Source organism: Rhodamnia argentea, chromosome 8 (assembly GCF_020921035.1).
Source record: "Rhodamnia argentea isolate NSW1041297 chromosome 8, ASM2092103v1, whole genome shotgun sequence".
In the NCBI taxonomy this organism is placed as follows: Eukaryota; Viridiplantae; Streptophyta; class Magnoliopsida; order Myrtales; family Myrtaceae; genus Rhodamnia; species Rhodamnia argentea.
Window position 1 is genome coordinate 5,511,271 of NC_063157.1, and position 18,644 is coordinate 5,529,914.

The window sequence follows — 18,644 nt, forward strand, 5'->3', positions numbered from 1 at the left end:
TGATTATCTAGGGAACTCTATGTTTGGCATTACATTAAATCAGTTGTTATTTTTACATAGCAGAAACGGAAGGTTATTGATGATGAGTGTTTTTGTTCTAACATTGAAACAACAGCTTCTTGAAGTGAATAATGCGAATGATTAAGTTGTTTTAATGCTATGAATTGACTGTGATGAGTAATTGGGTCTGCATTCCCTGCCTGTAGCTTTGTACAGAGGCTCGTTTTTACAATCTTTCCCTGTCCTTTGTTATTTTAACAAAGTAAGTAAGTGGTAGCACAAACTTAGCATGCACTGTTTAATCCAGACTTTATTTATGTATGTGTTCTGTAGCAATTGAAGATCAAGGAAGCAGTTGATGTACTGAGGCCTCGCTTGACTAGTTCGATTAGTGCCGTTGATGCAATTCAAGAGTTGGAAGACATAAGGAAGTTGGTGTCTTTCTAGGTTTTATATGTTCTGTTCTCTCCCTCTCTCTCCTCTGGTCTGTGTCAAATTCTGGTGAGCCATGAGGAAGCTCAAGTTCCACGAGAAGAAGCTGTTGAAGAAGGTCAACTTTCTGGAATGGAAGAGAGAAGGCGGCCACAGGGAAGCTCAGGTTATGCGACGCTATCACGTCACTGGTCGGGACGATTACAAGAAGTAACTCTCTCTCTCTCTCTCCTGTAACAAGCCCACTCTGTTCTACTTGCGATGCATATTTCTTTGGATTTAGCCAAGAAAATGTTTGTGTCTAATTCAGATTTTGTGATGGTTTTGTTGGGTTGAAAAAGGTACTCGAGCTTGTGCAGAATGGTGCAGAAGCTGGTTAACATACTGAAGCAGATGGACCCGAGAGACCCTTTTCGTGTTGAGATGACCGACTCGCTTCTGGAGAAGTTGTGAGTTCTGGTTCCTCCTTTTCTGCTGGCCTTATGTTCATTTATGGGCTAAAATGAAGTCAAAATTATGTATATGGGGAGTTAAATTGGAACTTCTTGTTGGAAGAGAATTGTTTAAAGTGAAGATCTATTCAGTTCCCTTTCATTCGCTTTGTGTTGTGGGGAAACTACCTCAATTAGAACACTGGTTTTTAGATTTCTTGTTTTGATGGTGAACAGACTATTGGCTGTGTGATTGTTTTCCTCGAGGGTTTGTTGGCAGTTTTCTTTTTGAACAAAGCTATTTGCTTTGGGCTATGAGTTATGGGAAGGGTTAGGATGGACAAGAAATAGCACAGTTTTGATTTTGCGACTTTGTTTCACCTTAATCTTTTGCATGACTTGCTAGAAGAGCAGATTCACATATAGACTGGAGTTTTCCCTGGAAGGATTGACATTGAGTTGGATGTGATGTGGCTATAGCTGTTACTTGGCTAGGCCTCCTTTGCGCAGCAATTAAACATCTTCGTTCTTCCGCATTTGCTGATTTCCTGCTTTGATTTTCCTAAGCTACCCATGACCAAGCTAGGACGCTCTGTCCCCATCCAAAAAAGCTTTGAAATACTTGTGAATGCCAGAGGATGTGATATATCAAGTACTTGTCAAAACCACATGTAGATAAAGCAGTTGATGATTGATTGAATGGAGTGGAGGTGATTATCTGGATTCATGTGGTAGCATCTATAAATGTTGCTTATAGTTGAACTATGGACATGATCCGGGACTGCTAGATCAGTCTTCTTGTAAAATAGGAATTATGAACAAATTAGATAATTTCAAGACCATGAAGGGAGGGCCAACCAAACTCTTAATTTTAGTTATAGAAGTAATAGCAGTCAATCAAAGTCCTTTAGGACTGTTGTTTTGTTTACAACTATGTCAGACTAATCCTGCATTTAGATGTATGTGCTGACCAGATTTGATTACTAAAAGCATCTCCTAGGTTTGTGGTTAGACATTAATGTTTGCCAATTTGCTAGTCTTTAATCTGAGTCCTCATCTCTTCGGATTCCAACTGAGGACATTCAGGCATATCATATCCATCAAGTGGTAAGGTGTATGGGATTGTTCTGGTAGCTTGACAATGTGCCGGGTATTTGTCTGCACACTTTGTGCTTCAGAAGGTTTTTGTGTAATCTCTAACCTTGGAACGATGACTAGAAATAACTCATCAGCCACTCACTTTCTCAGCTCATTACAATGCTAAATAAAGTGCAGCTTTGTCCATAATATCCAGTCTGGTTTCTTTGTTTAACAACTTCCCTTCCAATCCTGAAACCGCTTTTATGAGCTCTAAGATTGCTCCCCATGAATAATTTAGAATGTTTTTATGCTCGGTTTTTTCCTCTGATCAGAGCAGTTTCATGCAATAGTGGAAGATTTTTAAATTGCTGAAACTATTGCTTTTCACGATAGGTACAACATGGGGGTAATACCGACACGGAAAAGCTTGGCATTGTGTGATCATTTATCAGTTTCATCCTTTTGTGGGTGAGTGCATTTTTGCATTATTATGCGAGTCATACCAACTGATTATCAATGGTATGGAAATTGGGGATACAACCCAACTCTTCCGTCCTACATTCTTTCTGTGTTGACACAAAAATGTGCTCCTTTTCGTAATTTATCGAGCACTCACCAGGTTTACATATCTGTTTTGCTCTCAGACGGAGGCTTTCGACGGTGCTCGTGCGTTTGAAGTTTGCAGAGCACCTGAAGGAAGCAGTTACATATATCGAGCAAGGTCACATCCGAGTTGGTCCTGAAACGGTTACAGATCCAGCATTCCTCGTGACGAGGAATATGGAAGATTTCGTGACGTGGGTAGATACCTCAAAGATAAAGAGAAAGGTCCTCCAGTACAACGAGAAGTTAGACGACTACGATGCAATGAACTGCTAGGCCGTGTGATGGAGGCTCTGTGTTTGCATACAGTTAGCCAGCTCACACTGACATTCATGCTGCATTCACAGGTTCATATTCGAAATCCGGATGGCTTGCTTTGCGTTGTTTAGATGTTACGGGGAGTTGGGAAACAAAATGGAAAAGGAGTAGTCATCATAAGCTCGAACTAGTTTTTGTTACTCATTTCTCGATGGCCAAGTTCACGGTAGGCAAATAAGTTTCTGCTGCATTGAAGTTACATGTTTGTGAGTGGATTCATGGATTGAACACCTTTGCTGGAAACGCATGCTGGAAACAACTTATGCAGATGGAATGAAGCCTAATGTTTTCCATCTTTTCACCAGAGGGACTCTTTAAGTCTTAGCTGTTTTAAAGGAAGTTTCAGTCCCTTCGGAGAAGGCGATGCTAAGGCTGTTGCACCTAGCTGAAGCTAGAAGTAATGTTTTCCCCTTTTGCTGAAAAGAAGCAGGCGTACTCGACTAGCATTTCCTCAAACTCCATTACGGTTCAGTTTGAAGGTTTTCTTTTATCTTTTTCTTTCTTCGGTTGAAAGAAAGTTTGAAGTTTATAAGTTGGACAATAGAACAGAGGAAGGGAACAGAACACATTAATGTGTTCATGACCTTGACTTTATGTCTACAGTCCCTTTATGAATCGACAAGATCAGATTTTGTTTTAATGTGCTGTTGACAATCTTGCGAGATTGTATTAATCCACTCTTTTGTGAATGAAATATCTTGCTTATAGAAAATAAAATAAAATAGAAAGACACAAGTTATGCCTCCAAGCACGGAAGTGAATGCTTCATACTCGAAATTCTATTGTTCCGAGCGAAAACAAAATAAAATTCTTGCTTGCAAATGAATCTTAATAAATGTTAGTGAATATAGAAGATTATCTGAAAAAAATGCTAACCGGAAACCTTTTTCCCTGGTAACTTGTTGATCAACTATAAACATTTTTATTAAGTCATTAACTTTATTTCATAGTTTGAAAATTGAAATTTTTATACTCACTGACTTTTATTTGTATAGATTACCAACATACAGAATTTATGAACTCTTGTATAATTTTTCCAACGCCCCCCCTCCCCAAAAAAAAAGTACTCACGAGCTTTGCTCGAGGAGTGTGGAGATATCACGAATGCAATCGAGAAAACCATGAGGATCCGACGAATGGCTTTGGATGAGCTTGTTGGAACAATGATGACTTATGAATGGAACTCAACCGTGGAGAAGAAAAACCACAAAAGTTGGAAAGGTTATTACTTTTTACGCCAATGCTACTTGTGCAAACTTAATCTGAAGATAAATACGACGATGCGATGGTACTGTTGACCCGAAAAGTCAAAAGTTAGACGAGATAAAAGCAAGAATTATAAAGGGAATTGGTCATCCAACAAAGGAGTCTACACGAAACTCCAAGAGCAAGGAAGAATCTAAAGGAAGCAAAATCGTTTCTTTTGAATGGAAAAAGCCCGGCCACGTCGAACCGGAGTGTCTTTTGCTGAAAAGGAAGAAAGCAAATTTCGTGAAGAGAAAAAAAAAACTCTAAAAAAATAGATACAGAGCTACTTAAAATGTGAATCCAATTATGAGGATATTGATGAACCGAGCATTTTTCTTGTGGTATATACGGATATAGATAAAGACGAGGCAAATTAAGTGATGAAAGGAATGAAATTCTTAAGGAGATTGCTGATTTGAGAATAGTCACAACGAATAACTCCGAGCTTAGGAAAGAAATTCAACCATAGGTTTCGTTTGTTTCGCAAATAATGAATGATTTGGAATTTTTTTTCAAAAAATGATTGCTTGTATCGTTTAAAATAATTAGTCAATGAAAATCATTTTCATTATCAACAATAATTTTTTGTTTATTCATTTTCGAAAGTGATATAAACCATTATTTTTTTAAAAATATTTTTTTAATTATTTATTTTTCATAAAATAAACGGAGCCTTAATAGATCTAACCAGAGCAACCGACGGCCCGACAGGATGGACCGAGGTTGCGGCCCGACAGGATGGACCGACCACTTACAGACTTACAGTGGCATGAAGGTAAAAATTTCAAACTCCAATGTCCCGTGATGAGAGAGTCGGAACGTTGTCTGACGCGAACCGAAATCAAACCGAAACATCAAATTCCGGTTCATCAAAAAGAATCGGAACTCATTGACCGGCTCGTGCCCGGTCGCATATATAAAGCCCAATGCTTCCGCCTTCTGCTTCTTGGCGCTCTGCAGATACGCAGAGAATAATAACGAGACGAGCCTTTCGTCCTCTCCTGAGATCCTCCCATGAGGATTACAAAGGAGTAGTTCTTCCGAAACGACTGATAGAAACCCTAGATCGTCCATTCCATCCCCAACAATTTGTGCGGTCAACTCTTCTCGCATTGACAGTATGGGTGGATCGCCCTAGACTTCACCACAACTTTGAAGAGCTGTGCCGTTTTGATCGCCTATTGATTCTTGAGAATAATCGATCCATCGGTGGTGTGGATGGCGAGCGGGCACGTGATTAAGCGTGCCAAGTACAAGACTTCAGTGAAGGACCCAGGAACTGCTGGTGTTCTCAAAATGGTAGCCCTTTTCTATTCGTGTAATCTGTGGTTATCTTTTTCGTCCCTTGTGTTGTATGCTGCTTCGTTTGATGAGTCTCTACCTCTGAGGCCAAGGTGTGACTATGTTTGAAGTGTTACCGGAATCTAATGGGATGGGGTTCTGTTTTCCGTTTGAATTCGGAAACTTCAAATGTAAGCGAGGTTATTAATTGGGACACTTATTCTGTAAACCACTGTAATTGACGTTTAGTTCAGCTCACTGGTATATTTTGTCCATGTCAGTAGGCATGTGAGATCATGTGACTCGCGTATAGGGCAGCTTGGGTAAATGGGCTCTCAAATCATTTTAGCTGCCATAGTGTGCTTCAGAATTGGCTGCACACATAGTCATCCTTCAATAAAGCATTGCTTGGTAATGTCATATATAGTTTTAGCCTTCAAGAAAGTAGCATTTCATGGTGGTTATTGGAGAAGTAGTTGAAAGGATTACCATAATCGTCAATACTTCTGTTTTCTTCTTTTTTGGTTTACGCATAAAAGTTACGGCATTTGTGAACTCTACTTATGTTCTTTTATAACATAAAAGATCTTACTTTATGCAGGCTTGGGACAGACTTATTTTCACGCCTAATCATCCCAACTCTGCATCAAAGCTTGATGTGGAGTTTAGATTTATTAAAGGTACTTTATATGAATGGGTACAAAACTCTGTCTGTTACTTTGTGAAATTTATTTGGCCAGTCTCTTCTGAGGCAAGATTTGCTTTTGGACGTAAATGCTGAGTTTTGTATGATATGGATATTAGTTGAGAATGTACTCAGTATTGAAGATTACTAATGCAATACAGTGTGTATTGCTTTCTCCAAATATTTGTGAATTTTTGACCTCTTATTACCCGCGATTGCCATTGCTTAGTGCAAGTTTATGCAGATGATAGCATGTCATCATGTTTCAAACCAAACTCTGATGTTTCAGGTCATAAAAACACGAAAGAGGGATCAAATAAACCGCCATGGCTCAACCTCACCAATGATCAAGTTAAGTTTCCGAATGACCCATTGTTACTGTGACTTTGCTCAAGATGTGACTATCTAGCTTGGAGGTGTGTAACATGGCCATTGTTGCCATTTTTTAATGTTACCTGTGTTTAATTAATTTTTCACTTATGGAACAAGTATTTTGCTGCTCTAGTTTGTGTTTCATTATTATACTCAACAATTTGGTGCTCTTTTTGAGTGATGCATGATAGTCACTGTCTCCTTGCAGGGTGGAAGTTACATATTTGAATTTGAAAGTTACTCTGATCTCCACATTTGCAGAGATTTTGTAGGTAAGGCTAATTCTGATAGCAAAAACTTTGTGCCTTCATGTTAATATGCTGGAGCCTAGTATATTGGCGAAGAGGCTAGTTTGGTCCAATCTAAGTGTCTGAGTTTTGACCCTGTTGTAGGAGCTGCATTCTTTTCCCTTTTACGAACAGTAGAGATCAGCTTTCTTTCATTGTTCAGGCGCTGAATTATTTCTTCTATACGTGAGAAATTTTCTGTCTTGCTATGTCTATGGATTCTATTTCCTTTTCCTTTTTATTTTTTCCTATAGTATTCTAAGGCAGGTTGTGTGATATAACTTTTCATTTTCAGCTACCGCAGGAGGGATGATAACTTTAGCATGCATTGCTGACATGTTGTCTATGACTCTGGTTTTGTTCTTGCTGTGTGTTTTAATGTATTGAGGCTTGTTGCACTTCTTTTTTACTTTATTTTTAATGAGGAAGGGAATCTGAGTATCGTGAGTAATTTGAGTCTGATACAGTGCAGACAGCTAAATGCATGCCCATGTTGCTAGGTAGTGCATTTTTCTTTTTCTTTTTTTTTTTTTTTTGTGGGACCAGAGTGATGGAAGTCTTTGCTTCTGTTCTGGTTAGTTAGATGGCTTGCTAGTTGTTTTCTGTTTTAACTTGTTGCCTTTTGGTGTGAATAATTCTTGTTTGCGAGTAAAATTATATTGGTAATTTCATTCTGTCATGGAGCTTTATGTGCTGGTTCTTTAATAGGAAAAGCCATTGGGAGATCTGGGGACACTCCAGCAGCTGCCTCTGGAAAGACTGATGCCTCTTTTCCTGAAGAACAAATCAGCACAGCTGAATTGGAGCTCCGCATCAAGCTTTTGAGAGAAAACAGGTAAATTTGTCTTGTCCGACCACCCATGGTTATTCTAAAATTATGAAGATTTAGGACTTACTCATTCTCCATTTCATCTCGATGGTTTGAACAGTTTAAGCAGTTACAGTATCCACAGGCCTTATAACGCCTTGATCTTGATTATGGCCTTCTCTAGTTGGTCTCATTTTCTATTGATTTTCGTCACAGACCTATGCCCTAAAACACTTGACAAGTAATATCATTTCCTTATTCTGATTATGACTAGATCACATGAATAATGGTTTGAATAATTTGGCGGATCAACTCTGTAACCTGTACTTCCCTGCTTTAATTATTATTTTGTTCATATACTACGTAATATGTCTCTTAGAACCACTTGATGAAAGTTTGCCCATTACAGTGAGTTGCAGAAACTTCACAAGCAACTTGTGATTGGTGGGATCCTGACGGAAGCGGAATTCTGGGCGACAAGGAAGGTGAGTAGTTTGAAGACCCAAAGCTGTTTGAACATGATATACTTTTATTTAGCACTTCTAGCGTAATTGGTTGAACCTTCTGTCTAATAGAAATCATATATACACATATGATTACAACTGGTGATTTTATTTTTTCTGCTGCTTATTTTTTATGTAGAAATTGTTGGATAGAGAGTCGAATAGAAAATCAAAACAACGCGTGGGCTTCAAAAGTGCCATGATTTCAGACATTAAACCAGCAACAGATGGCAGGGTATGATTGTGATCTCTCTAATCTAGCATGCCCATCTCATGATTTTATCTTGGATTTTGCAGGACTTGTGGTATATTTGTTCTCCTTTTTGGCAGTTTCATTTGCAACGGAAACTTATGGCTGTTTCTTCCCTGTTTCTCTGCAGACAAACAAAGTTACTTTTAGCTTGACACCAGAAGTGATCCTTCAGGTATTGGTTCTTCTTTGAAAGAGGAAAAGCTTTTCGATTTTAATTTCCACTTCCATTTTTTGGGTTGTCTGGAAAGATAGAAATAGGCGGGCTTTTAAAAATGAGGAAGGTTCTGTATTGGCTGTAAAGGGTAGTTGGCTTCCCACCTTAACCTTTTGGCATTGTGTCAGAGAACTCTTTGACACCGAGTCTTTTTGCAATTTCTCAGGTGATTTCTAGCTTTTAGGTTGTAATGAGTGGCACCCCCTTGCTGCTCTTTGATATACTTAAAAGAAAAAAATGCCTTGCCTTTATCCAAAAGAGGGCGATCATTTCCTGGTGGCCCTGCCACAACTTACCCAATCTTTGCTAAGAGCTGAATTCATTAATAGGGAATGACAAATCCCAAACCATTTTGTTCGGGCACGAATCTGAGTATTACTGGGTGGACTGTCTACTATATATCATGGAAAACAATGGGCACTAAAAATGTGAAATGCTACCTTACCAAAAAAAAAAAAAATGTGAAATGCTGAGAAGTTAAAAATGTGTTTTTCTCTGTCTAGTACAAGAAGATGTTGGTATCGTTTTGATGGAATTGGCCTGATGCATACATTCGTGATATACGAGTAATTCTTATTTCCATTCTACTTTTGATATGTTAATGTGTTCTTGTATCCCAGATTTTTGCTGAGAAGCCCGCAGTTCATGCAGCATTCTTGAGTTATGTTCCAAGTAAGGTAATGAAAATATTGCTTCTTGTTCCATCGTTTTCCAGACTTGTTGCCCCCTATAAGTACTTAAATAGTGATGAAGCATATTTGTTCATTAGATTGTTCAAAGCAACACGTGACGCTGAACTATGGTTTCTTGAATCATTCCCTGTACTTCAGATGACAGAGAAGGACTTCTGGACCAAGTACTTTAAAGCGGAGTACCTTCACAGCACAAAAAATGCTGTTGCTGCTGCTGCGGAGGCTGCTGAAGATGAAGAGCTTGCTATTTTTCTCAGGAATGATGATATATTGGCCAAGGAAGCAAGGCAGAAGGTGCTGGTCTTTGAGTTGGAAACTCTTCTACTTGAGAATGTTTTGAGAGAATTGTCTCTCTTGTTTCCTTCTTTCTTGATTAGTCCGTATTGATGCTTGAGTTTTTCTAATGTTTTGCTTTGTTCACAGATCCGACGGGTTGATCCTACTGTAAACATTGAAGCTGACCAAGGAGATGACTACACACACTTGCCTGTATGATGATTGTGCATTTGTCTGGTTATAATTTTGCATAGGTCCTTATGACTATGTACGTCTGTACTCTGGTTTCCTTGAAAATCCTTTCCCATATTGCTTTGGAGAAACAGTTGACTTGCTAGTGCTAGCTATATGGAATCAACTTTGCTATACTAGCTGTCTTGAGGTGCCTCTCAAGTAACTATTATGTGAAGAAACCACCTTGCTTTAAGTGCTTGTATAAAATTTCGTAGGAATTCCTTTTACTGCCTTTGTCTATTCAATTTTCCTAGGGCAATGCATGGCTTACTTGAGGACTGTCTCAAGTGCTTTATTCATGATGACATGGTGACAATATGGCTGACACAAATGATGGAGCTAAACTTCAAATCAGTTTGCATGTTTCGGACATGCAGGATCATGGCATTTTTCGTGATGGTGGCAAAGATATTACTGAACTGCAACATGAGCTTTACAGGAGGACTTTAGCTCACGACCTTAATCGGCATGCTGCAGTAGTGCTTGAAGGAAGAACAGTAGGTGGGTAATAACTTTTTAGTAATTAATGTTTTCTCGTACAATAATTCCTCACTCTAAGTTTTAACTGTGGGCTTTTTGTTACTCTTAGATTTTAGACATAAGAAATGAGGTCTGAGTTAGAATAATTTTTTTTCATATTTTCTTTATTTTTTTAATGTTTAGATTTAGGCATGTGAGGTTAAGCCTATGCCTTTCTAAATGATCACGCAGAGGTGGAATTGGAAGACACAAGGACAGTTGCAGAGGCACTTGCTAAGTTTAAACGCGGTTAGCCCAGTTCCTATTTCTGCTGTTTATTATTCGTTTTGTTTTTCTATCGTGACTCAATGTTTTCGAACTTTCACTAATTATATAGTTGAATCGGCTAATGAGGATTCTGATGGGAACGCTAACCAGGGGAGATTGGAAAGGATCTCTCGTATCACAGAGATTGAGGACCTTCAGGCACCTCACGGTCCACCACTTGCTCCTCTCTGCATAAAAGTATATCAATATTTACCTTTGAAAACTTTTAAGTTGCAAAACAGATGCTGTGAAATTGGATGTTTCATGTCAGTTTGTATCCAGGATCCCCGAGACTACTTTGATTCCCAGCAAGTCAATGCCATTAAAGCCTCAGCAGTGGCAGAGGGAAAAAAGAGCAATTTGAGCTCCAGAGAAGCATACGGATCTCTGAGGGACTCAATATCACAGACTAAACAAATGGGACTTCACAATCCTGTTGTAAAGACTAAAGATGCTCTTCAGGTATAAGAGTCTTTAGAGTTATTGCTCAGGTCTTGTACAGTTGTGGGACTAGTATGCCGAACATTTGTATTGCCAATGCTGGCTCATATGACTGCCCTTCCTTAATGCATGGTGTAGGTTTTCAATGCGCTGTCCCATGATATATCAAGAACCAAGTATGATGTTGGAAAGAATCCTCAGGATAGTGTTCTGGACAAGTTGCCAAGCACAACCAAAGAGCAGCTTCTTCATGTAAGTTGACAATTCACCCAAGCTTTTGCTTTCGATGTCTTCTGATGCAAATTTGGTTATATCATCTTAGTTGTCATTGCAACTATTCTTGATGACAGCATTGGACGTCCATACAAGAATTACTGAGGCACTTCTGGTCGTCATATCCAATTACGAGTTCTTACCTTTATGCGAAGGTAAATGTTTGGTATTACTCCTTGGTCAGTGTCAGGGTTTCATTAAAGGTCAAACAAACAGTCAACATACCACAAATGTGATAGGTGATTTTTGTATGTGTGGAAGTCAGATGCTGAGGTATGACACTAATTCTGTTGAGGTTATGAGTATCATTAATTTAGTGGTGGGGTTTGACAGCAAGCCCTGTTAGTAGATTTCTCTCTTTAAACTTCATGACTACCCAGTTATGGCCCTCCTTGTCTATTGCAAGCAAAAAGATAGGACACAGGGAACGGGTTTTAGCATGCCATTTCCCTTGAAAATTGCTCAGTTGGTCAAGTAGGTGGAGGAGCTGAATTAGGATTATGATGCAGCTGTTGCCAAGGAACTCAAGTATAATTGAATTAGTAAAAACTGAAGTTTCTCTGTTTAGCATTTGACTGGATTAGTCACTCGATAACTTTTTTATTTATGTGCAGGTAAACAGACTGAAGGATGCCATGTCACAAATTTACCCACAGCTTGAAGTATGTTTCTTGTTAATCTCCTAAATTTGTTAGCTGATTGATTTATGCAAACCCTTGGAGAAAATATGATCTTTTTCTCATTCAAATGGTAATGTAGGGTTCTCATGCTCAATTTTATGTTGATCTCTGGTGGCTTTGTATAGGGTCATGTTTGTATGGGATCCTTGTCAACTTGCTTCATGATACTATGTTCTGCTTGAAAACTTACTGCATTTAATATGATTTTTCTCTTCAAAATTTAGAGTTTTAACAGAAATCTAATGTAAGAAGTAAATTAATAAAATGTTCTTCTCCTGCCAAAAAGAAAACAACAGTTTCTTCTAGGCTTTGAAGAATCGCTTTCTTTCTTCTTCTTCTTTTTGCCCCCCCTCTGTCGAATTGCCTTTTTTAGAGTTGATAACTCATCCTGAGGTAGTTGATTTGATGGTGGAAACCCATATACATTATGGATTTGTTCTCGATTCAAGCAGGCTTTGTTGGGAAATTCTCTTCCATGTTTGTTGAAGCTCTGCATTGCTTGTGTAAACTGATGGTACTACATGAAACTATCATTTACCTGGTCAAAGTGTTTTTTATGGAACATGGATTTCACTAGCTAGGTGTTTGGCGGTCTGCTTTTTGCTTCCAAAAAGCTGCGGTATTTCAAATTTCCATTAGGGTGTTTGGCATATGTACCTATCTTGGTCTGTTGGGCCTGTTAGGCAGGGCCAGGATAAAGTTTATGCCCTTCGTGGGTGGGCCTGGCTGAACTCAGGCCTGATCAGTTCTCAGGCTGGCCTGTGTAAAGGTAGAATGCCAAGCCCCAGCTAAACTCTGACCTTTTCTGTTCATTATAGATGTTTCATATATCTGTGAAAGCCAGAGATAATTGTCTGAAACATAATGCCAAAGAAGATCTTTTGTTGAACCAAAAATCAAGTGCCACCTTAGTTTCCTCCAATTCTCTTGCACTCTCTACCAACTGGTCTTATTGCCTCTTCTGTCTGTGCTGTACATCAATTGCTTAAATCTCTTCCGCTGTTGTCCTTAGAGTCCTCCATTAGCAACTGAAAGCTACCAGGTGTATTTTTTATAACATGATGAACGACATCCTATTATCATTGAAGCACCTAGTCTAGGCAGAGCAGCATTGCTTCCTGGCACAGCAAAGCATTCAAGTAGTTTACAACAACGTCAGTTGAATCCTATCTGGTGATTGGTGCATCATCCAATCTGCTTCACTTGTGACTTTCAATTTAGGATTTTGAATTTTTGACGGCTTTGTTAGCAACCCCTGGCTGTTTGAAATTTTTTTAACCTTTGATTCGCCTTCAAATTTCAGGAGATCAAGAAATCTGTGCCAGCCAACCATAAGCAGCATGTTTCCGTTCTTGTTCGCCAAATGCATCAGGTATGGGATTTCCTTTTTAATAACAATTGCAACAGCAATAAGTTTAATAGTCTTTGTGCTGGATTTAAGTAGTTTCACTAGAAGCTTTTTTTGAGCTTTTTCAACTAAAATTTGCAGAATTTCTTATTGGATCATGAGTATTAGTGACAGAATGCACTGATTGATAGACATGCGCACTATCCCTATATTCCTTTTAAGATTACAACATCAACATTTGCTGTAGAGCTACCGTATGTTGTGGCACATTGGTGGCAAATGGAACGAGAGATCTAACAGAAACTTCATTTGATGCAGGCCTTAGATGCTGCTTTTCAGCATTATGATGCAGACTTGCAGAAGCGATCTGCAAAGAGCAGCGAGAGACCAAATGGATTTGCCTAGATTAATTTATGCTCACTGTGCAAGTTTATTTGCGGAGACTAGTGGCAGTCCATGGAAGAAGTGGGGGGATAGGAAAATGGCCCATTTTGACGATGCTACAAGATCCATGGCCACACTATCCGTGCTCAGGGCACTACTTTTGCCGAATTGCCATTGAATGAATAGACCCCATCACGGATCAATTTTGGTGAGTGCCTATATTTATTGTAGGAAAAAAAACTCGTTTGGGGATTGAGGCCATTGACTTGATGTACTGTGTTATGAGTTCCACAAATGTGAGGGAACCATCAATGAGATTTGAGGAGATGCACACAACTAATTTTCCCCCTCTTTTAAGTTGATATGCTCTTATAGTGCATGGGTTACTGTTATCCTGGTCTTCTGCAGAGCAAAGAATCACTTCCGGAAGGAAACCCATCCGGTTTCTTGTTGTTGCCTTGAAGCTTTCTCGAATTTTATGCTTTTACTCCTGCAGATTTTTGAATCTTCCAGTAACGCAATCATGCATTATGTTTCCGTTTATGACAGTAAGTGCTGAAAAGTACTTTGTAGTGATTGGGAAAAGGTCAGTATTTTTCTTTGGCCAACATACAAAAGAAGAGGTTTGGGAATTGGTTAAATTCATGAGCATCCTGTGCATGTATAGGTACATTAACAACCGGACATCTCCAGGATGTTTTTTCTATTTCATTTTGGCTGCTTGTCCCATCTAATCTAGTGTAATTTAAGTCAATACAAAAGTTTATCTCGAAAATTTGTACCAAAAATATTCTGCACTTTCTAGTTTTAAAATCACAATCATCTCAATGTCAACCGAACAACCCCAGAGCCGCCTCAACCGCACCAGTGGTGGTGCTGTTGCACTGGTGCGGCAGAAGTTGGGTAAAAGGTGAGCAGAAAGGTGAAGATAGGGATAAGTGCGTAAGGTTTTGAACATTGGTGAATTTGGAGTTGAAAACTTAGGGATGTTAAGAGTATATTTCGATTAGAACGACGTCATGTAAGGCAAACAAACAATAAAAGTTGCTGGCACTATACCCATTCAAACTAACTTTCATTTAAATTGCTAAAAAGAGCTTGAAAAATGGTTTTAGCGAGAATAATTTTGGACACTGAAGGAATCGAGAATAGAAAAGAATATGAGCAGTCTCCTCTAACATGGTCTCTAGCTTACTATTTGCTTTGCCATTCATGCTTCCACTTCCTTCCATCTTCAACGTGACTTCAACCTACAAAAAACCAAATGACTCTCATGTAAGAAAACATTCTTCGAAATCAAGGAACATTTGAAAGCGCAAGATTTGCACTTCAGGACGCAACTCTTAGAGCAGAAGTGCGAGATCCCATTTCATTTTTTTTTTTTTTATGTATGGAGGCGACCATCAATCCATTGAAAGTGTACGGACAAATACCGAAAATATCCCACAGCGGCTTCAAGTCCTCCATTCCAAAGGAGGCCGCGGAGCTTTATAGGCCTGAAAAGATCAAAACCCAAAAACAGAATAAAAAAAAAGAGAGAATTCAAACCTAATGTCCCGTTTTCTTCATCATGCATTATCTGCAAAGTTCCATGACACCCATGAAAAAATGCCGTCAAAAGAGGCAAAGGCGATACCGTTATGATCTTGTGCTTGGAACTATCGCGTTGCTCTCTGCGATCTTTGCAGAGAGCGATCGTGCAGACTCTACAGCAGCAATATCACTCTCTAAAGCCATGAGTCTTGCACACGCTGCAGAACTTGGCGCTCGCTTGCGACCAGCCTCAACCACGGCGGAGATGCCTTCTCATCTTTTGACGAGACCATCATTGCATCAATCACCATAAGGAAGCAAATCAAGGGTTCACTAGGTGTAATTAGTCCGGAATTTTACCCGTTAATTAAGTGTCTTCGAGCTTCCGTGAAAAGGTTTGACTAGTCGATCGCGGACGATGTAGCAAGGAAAAACTGCAGAAATATGAAGTTCTCCTATGAAGAACATCGCTTCTTTTGATCTCATTACAGTATAGACAGGTGACAGGCTATCCACATCACCGATGGTTGATTAGTCCTAAGCAATCTGGATTCGCACCTCGTCATAGAATCGATGGAATCGATGGGAAGCATTAAGAGTAACCATCGAGCCGCACGTGGAATACGACTCGAATAGCACCGACCCAACATGACTTGTTTAATTTGACACATAGGATAAAAGGTAGATAGCAAATCTCTTTATCAGTTAGAATGTTACGACAGTACTTCAAATAAAGAGAAATGGGCAAGTGAGTTAGACTCCACCATACTCGCGTGTAATTGCGCGATTATTAGCTACACTTAGTGAATAATTATTGACACTAATTTCAACGATAAATTTATTTCTTATTTCTTGAATTTTCGAAATTATAATTAAAATACATTATTCATTCCTAACGAAACAGCGCGATTCCTACATGTAGGAGTTGCAATTATCATTAAATTTATTTTTTGAAATTTAATTAACTGTTTATGTCCAAGAGTTGCAATCTTTTAGAGAAGGCAATTTTTCGGACAATGAAGAGTTGTGTCCGAATAAACTATTTTTCGGACAACAAATAGTTGTTGTATGAAGTGGTGTGTCCGAAATTAAATGTTTGTGGACACGAATAATTGTGATCGAATGATGCTTCTGAGATATGAGAAGTTGTCTTCTTTCAAGTATTTATATTGAGCGGCTCTGTTCATTTTTAGAATCTTATCTTCTGTTTTCATTTTCTTTTATTAAAAAAAAAACATAAGCAGCCATTGTTTCCAATTGTTTCCCTTAATAGATCTCCAAAAAATATCAAAATTGCTATCTGTCATTCTCATTGAGACTTTATTGTATCCTGGAGGGTATTTGCTGAAATCATTAGCACCTCTGCGGGGCAAATAAATCCTTAAAGAGAGTGTTATCACGCCTCAAAGTCTGATCCTGATGTTCATCCCATTTGATCATATTTTCCATCATGTTCTGTGTTCTTAGTTGCAATGATCGATCCCGGGAATACAATTCTTCAGTTGACTGGTGTAGCTGTCGGTCCCTTTGTGTCATTATAAACCTCAATACGAATTACAATTTTTTGATCCAGTGCTATTGTCTCAGCACTTACAACCCTTCGGCATGATCGAGCAGCAAAACAGTGACCTGCAACGACAGTCCTTGTACATGGGACAGCGATTGTGTCGCAGCATTCAGCAGGTGCCCATATTCTGTGTCCTATATATTGGCCGAGACTTCGAGTTCTGGAGTTTTGGTAAATGATGTCCTACATTTAGTCGCAGGACACGAAAGCCATGAACACGCTGAGCCTGAGGCGGATGCAACATTCGGGTCAGTTCTTGAGCATCACATCTTGGCCTTCACAGCCTCTGAATTCATTCAATCGACATCAACATGACAGATTATGCTCTTGGGAATTTGCAATCACATTTGCCTTCCCTATCTGCATAAGGTATATCTCTTTACCGGTTTCCATTAGCAATGTAAATGCAGTTGTGGACAGGTGCACAGTGGTTCTTTCCTGGATATTGAAGCCCCCAATGGCTTGCTCGGCCTTGGTATGGGGAAGATATCAATTCCTGGAATTTTGTCGAGGGAGGGCTATAGAGCAGACTCGTTCTCCTCTGTGTTTCGTCCACCGTGGGTGGGACAGATCAATTTTGGGGGTAAAGGTAGTCCTGACCAGGATGAGACCTCGAACCCGGCCTCATGAAAGTAAGTGGCAACTTCTCAGCTTGATTAGAGTTGTTTTTCCATCAGAAGAAACTTATCCTGCAACTCATGTCCATAAACTACTTTTTGCTGACCGAGCTATAGTGTCACCGTGGCTCAAATTCAGATAGAAGAGGCGACACTCAACATGAACATCACCGCTCTGTTCGATTCCAGGACCTCCTTCACGTGCTTGACCGATCCAACTTTACCATGCTGTCGGAAAGCGTAAGCTACATTTTTTGATGCAGATCCGCATGGCTTCCTAAATGACTAGGTTTTGTTTGTGTTCTTTTGATGTTGCTTCTGTTGCGGTTTCACTCACAAGTACAAGATAAGGGGCGCCTTCATGACTCAAGAATCCCTTTCAAATACAGTAATCATATGAGCTGATGTTTTGGGATTTCTGGAGACAATGTCATTGTGATATCCTTAGGCTGTGTTTGGCGGTGAGGATAAAAAGCAGTATAGGATAAAATTTATCTTATCCTGTATTTGGTTACCGCCCAGGACTGGATAAAGTGGGATATAATGGGATGTAACCTGGACAAAATTATCTCATGAGGAGGTGGGATAAAGGTGGAAAGGATTTCTTATGTTCGTGGTAGAAAAGCTATTTTTTTCACAAATAACAAACTTCTTAAAAAATAATAATAATATATGTATTATATTTGAATTCCAATATAAAAAATAGAATTAAAAATAAATTTTTTATTTATTCCTATATATATTTATAAATTTAGTTTCTTTCTACTTTACAGTATATATTCTGTGCACATACTTATGCACACTTCATGTCCATTTCATTACGAATTGAAGGATTTTTATTGGATGAGTTCAAAGAAGGATTTTTTGTAGTATAGTTTGGAAATGATGGAATGGAATAAAAATAATGAAAAAAAGGGATATAAAAATAATAATAATAAAGTAAATAAAAATGAAGAAGAACAGCCCAAATTTCAAATGAACAAATTCAAACTTGAAATGATCTTTTGAATTTTTGAAGAACATGGGGCAATGAAATTTCTATAAAAAAAAAAATTTCCTTCTCCTTTATGTCTTTGGTTCATGTTGAAATTTCACCACTTCTTTATATTTTTTATTTCACGTCAAAATTCTACAAAAACGGCGAGAGAGTAGAAACTTCTTCTCCACCGTTTTTGATTCACGTCAAAAGTCTATAAAAACGAAAAGAGGGCCAAAACTCATTCTTCTCAGTAACTTTGTGATTCATGTTGAAATTTAACGAAAGTAGCGGGAGACACAAACTTTTCGTAGTTGCAAAT

At 38.8% G+C, this 18,644-nt stretch overlaps 3 protein-coding genes across 7 annotated transcripts in view; 2 read left to right on the plus strand and 1 right to left on the minus strand.

The window, feature by feature from the left end:
• The window catches only part of LOC115741218 (U3 small nucleolar ribonucleoprotein protein IMP3-like), a 4,271-nt gene extending 1,148 nt beyond the window's left edge, over positions 1–3,123 (plus strand). The window contains exons 2-5 of the mRNA XM_030675002.2: positions 334–642; positions 774–881; positions 2,337–2,411; positions 2,588–3,123. Coding sequence (XP_030530862.1) covers positions 509–642; positions 774–881; positions 2,337–2,411; positions 2,588–2,822 — 552 coding nt within the window. The 5' untranslated portion in view covers positions 334–508 and the 3' untranslated portion in view covers positions 2,823–3,123. The remainder of the gene's footprint in view (positions 1–333; positions 643–773; positions 882–2,336; positions 2,412–2,587) is intronic.
• The window catches only part of LOC115741211 (E3 ubiquitin-protein ligase RGLG2-like), a 20,866-nt gene extending 14,151 nt beyond the window's left edge, over positions 1–6,715 (minus strand). Inside the window, exon 1 of the mRNA XM_030674989.1 lies at positions 6,692–6,715. Within this exon, the coding sequence (XP_030530849.1) occupies positions 6,692–6,705 (14 nt within the window). The 5' untranslated portion in view covers positions 6,706–6,715. The remainder of the gene's footprint in view (positions 1–6,691) is intronic.
• On the plus strand, positions 5,045–14,092 carry LOC115741207 (general transcription and DNA repair factor IIH subunit TFB1-1-like). Of its 5 annotated transcripts, none has more exons than XM_048284253.1 (21): positions 5,045–5,180; positions 5,214–5,411; positions 5,995–6,073; positions 6,368–6,429; positions 6,659–6,722; positions 7,446–7,572; positions 7,955–8,030; positions 8,188–8,283; positions 8,429–8,473; positions 9,136–9,192; positions 9,346–9,501; positions 9,631–9,696; positions 10,095–10,218; positions 10,429–10,485; positions 10,574–10,701; positions 10,786–10,965; positions 11,083–11,196; positions 11,295–11,372; positions 11,832–11,879; positions 13,201–13,269; positions 13,564–14,092. In XM_048284253.1, exons 2-21 carry the CDS (start codon positions 5,331–5,333, stop codon positions 13,648–13,650), a joined length of 1,794 nt encoding a protein of 597 aa, XP_048140210.1. In that variant the 5' UTR covers positions 5,045–5,180; positions 5,214–5,330; the 3' UTR covers positions 13,651–14,092. The 5 variants fall into 5 exon arrangements, with proteins under 5 accessions (XP_048140210.1, XP_048140212.1, XP_048140213.1 ...); XM_048284255.1 differs by having other exon boundaries at positions 5,045–5,135; positions 5,258–5,411; XM_048284254.1 differs by having other exon boundaries at positions 5,054–5,136; positions 5,251–5,411.
• The last annotated feature ends 4,552 nt before the right edge of the window (positions 14,093–18,644 follow it).